This window comes from Austrofundulus limnaeus, unplaced genomic scaffold (assembly GCF_001266775.1).
Source record: "Austrofundulus limnaeus strain Quisiro unplaced genomic scaffold, Austrofundulus_limnaeus-1.0 Scaffold1156, whole genome shotgun sequence".
In the NCBI taxonomy this organism is placed as follows: domain Eukaryota; kingdom Metazoa; phylum Chordata; class Actinopteri; order Cyprinodontiformes; family Rivulidae; genus Austrofundulus; species Austrofundulus limnaeus.
In genome coordinates this window covers 38,284-40,531 of record NW_013953558.1, presented here as the reverse complement: position 1 = coordinate 40,531, position 2,248 = coordinate 38,284, and the positions used below count along the sequence as shown (strand labels likewise).

Here is a 2,248-nt window from a genome sequence, read left to right as displayed (position 1 = left end):
ATATATATATATATATAATTAGTGCTGGCCACGTTAACGCGTTAACACATTAACGCAGCCAATGCTTAACGGAGATAATTATTTTAACGCACGTTAACGCAGTTAGATTCGTTTCTCACAGACCAACACACATACACACATGCACACAAACCGTTTCTCATGGGGAGCAGGATCTTGATCACTATTGGCTGCTGAAAGCCATCGCAACACGTCTCAACCAATGAGAGCCTTTGTTGTTGATACGTGGCCTTATAGCGATGCGCACGCATGAACCAAGAAAATTAGCAGCATGGACAGAAACTCAAAGACAGGTACTGGAATTTTACACGGTCACTTTCATTTCAAAACCCTTCCCGACGGTAGTTTGGATAAAACGAAAGGTATTTGTAAGCACTGCAGCATTGAACTGTCCTACCAYCGGAGTTCTTCGAGCCTGAAGTACCATTTAAATTCAAAACACACCGTCGATGCTAACCAACCAGAAGCTGCAACAAACAGTGGAGGGAGGCTTCTGCAGACAAGGCTGAATGCAGCATGTGGACAAAAGGTAGATAAACCAAAGCAAGATAGGCTAACAAATGCTATATCAAAATGGATAGCTACAAACTGCAGGCCTATTAGCATTGTGGAAGATGCCGGTCTGTGTGACGTCATTAGGACTGCAACTAATGACAGTACCTTTGAGCCTCCCTCACGGCAAACCATCAAAAGAAAAATTCACGAGTTATATGAAAAAGAGAGAGCTACAAAAGTGACAGCGTTACAAAGTGCAACAACAKTTGCTCTCACAGGAGATTACTGGACATCGCTGGGTAATCATAACTACCTTGGAGTTACTGTGCATTTTATTGATGAACAGTGGAAGCTACAGTCACATGCCCTGACARTAATGAAAACAGGAGAGAGACATTTTGCTGAAACATGTGCAGAACATTTTATTAATGTTGCCCAGCAATGGAACAATACAAATAAAGTCAGCACACTTAGCATGGATAGTGCAAGAAACATGGTGGCTGCTGCTAGACATCTGCCATTTGAATACGTACCCTGTGTGGCACACAGTCTTCAACGATCTGTCACAGTGTCTCTGCAGAACAGTGTGTTTGAAAATGTCCTGGCCAAATGCAGAAAAGTTGTGGGCCATTTTAAACACAGCCCAGCAAATGCTGCAGAGTTAGAACMACAACAAACTGAACATGGACAAAAGAAGGAATCACTCATTCAAGACGTTCCTACCAGATGGAATTCAACACTGAACAKGATCAAAAGTGTCATCAGAAATGAGCAGCTGCTGAGACAAGTCCTTATCACACACAAGACCAAGATGTCCATGCCAACTACAGCTGAAATGGACAAACTGAAGAGGTTGGAAACACTCCTGGAGCCTTGCAGGTAAATTTTACTTGATATTATTTATAATTTCCTGTTTAAAGAAAAAAAATGTTTGTGTTAATAAACCATATATGTAAAAGACAGGTTATGCTAGCTAAGTAAATGCAATAGGAGTTGAATAAAATATTTTTGACTTTTTGTTGTTACAGGTATGTGACTGAAATTCTCGGAGGACAAAAGTATGTTTCCTGCTCTGCTGTCCTACCTGCTTTTTGCCATCTTTCTCGGGTGATGGACAGCTCAGATGATGATCCTGCCTACGTGGTCAGTTTCAAGTCTACATTTAAAGCAGACCTGGAGACACGTAAGCAAAATGCCAACACTGCATATCTGAAGATTGCTACTGCATTAGATCCAAGATTCAAAGATCTCAAGAGCATACCCAGACTTGAGAGGGATGAGGTGTSGGTCTCAATCCTTAATTTGCTTAAAGAAAGCCAGGATGCTGCAAAGAAACCTTTGGAAGCAACAACATCAGAGCCACCAAAGAAAAAGTGTGCCCTACTGGCTGCAAAACTCATTTGAGAACACTTTGTCTTGCTACAAAACGGAGCCCACTATCAGTACAGATGCCTGCCCCTTAGAGTGGTGGTCCAAACACACAGGAGCATACAGAGGACTGGCCTTTATTGCACAGAAGTACTTGGCTACACCTGCAACGTCTTTCCCTTGTGAAAGGTCAGTTTCTCTTGCCGGTCATGTTGTACAGAAAAAGAGAGTTTCTTTGTCATCTGAAAATGTTAATGAACTTGTTTGTCTCAGCAACTGGCCTGGTGCAGAGGAGTGAGAAAGGTATAGTTGGATGATTGATTTTTTTTCCTTTTGACTGAAGTTTCCTTAAAGGAAATCCAGAGTA

General features: G+C 41.8%; 1 protein-coding gene across 1 annotated transcript; it reads left to right on the top strand.

The window, feature by feature from the left end:
- The first annotated feature begins 847 nt into the window (after positions 1-847).
- Positions 848-1,917, top strand: LOC106534375 (zinc finger BED domain-containing protein 1). The gene is made up of 2 exons (XM_014030997.1): positions 848-1,392; positions 1,542-1,917. The coding sequence occupies exons 1-2, from the start codon at positions 890-892 to the stop codon at positions 1,915-1,917; spliced, it is 879 nt and encodes a 292-aa protein (XP_013886451.1). The 5' UTR covers positions 848-889.
- The last annotated feature ends 331 nt before the right edge of the window (positions 1,918-2,248 follow it).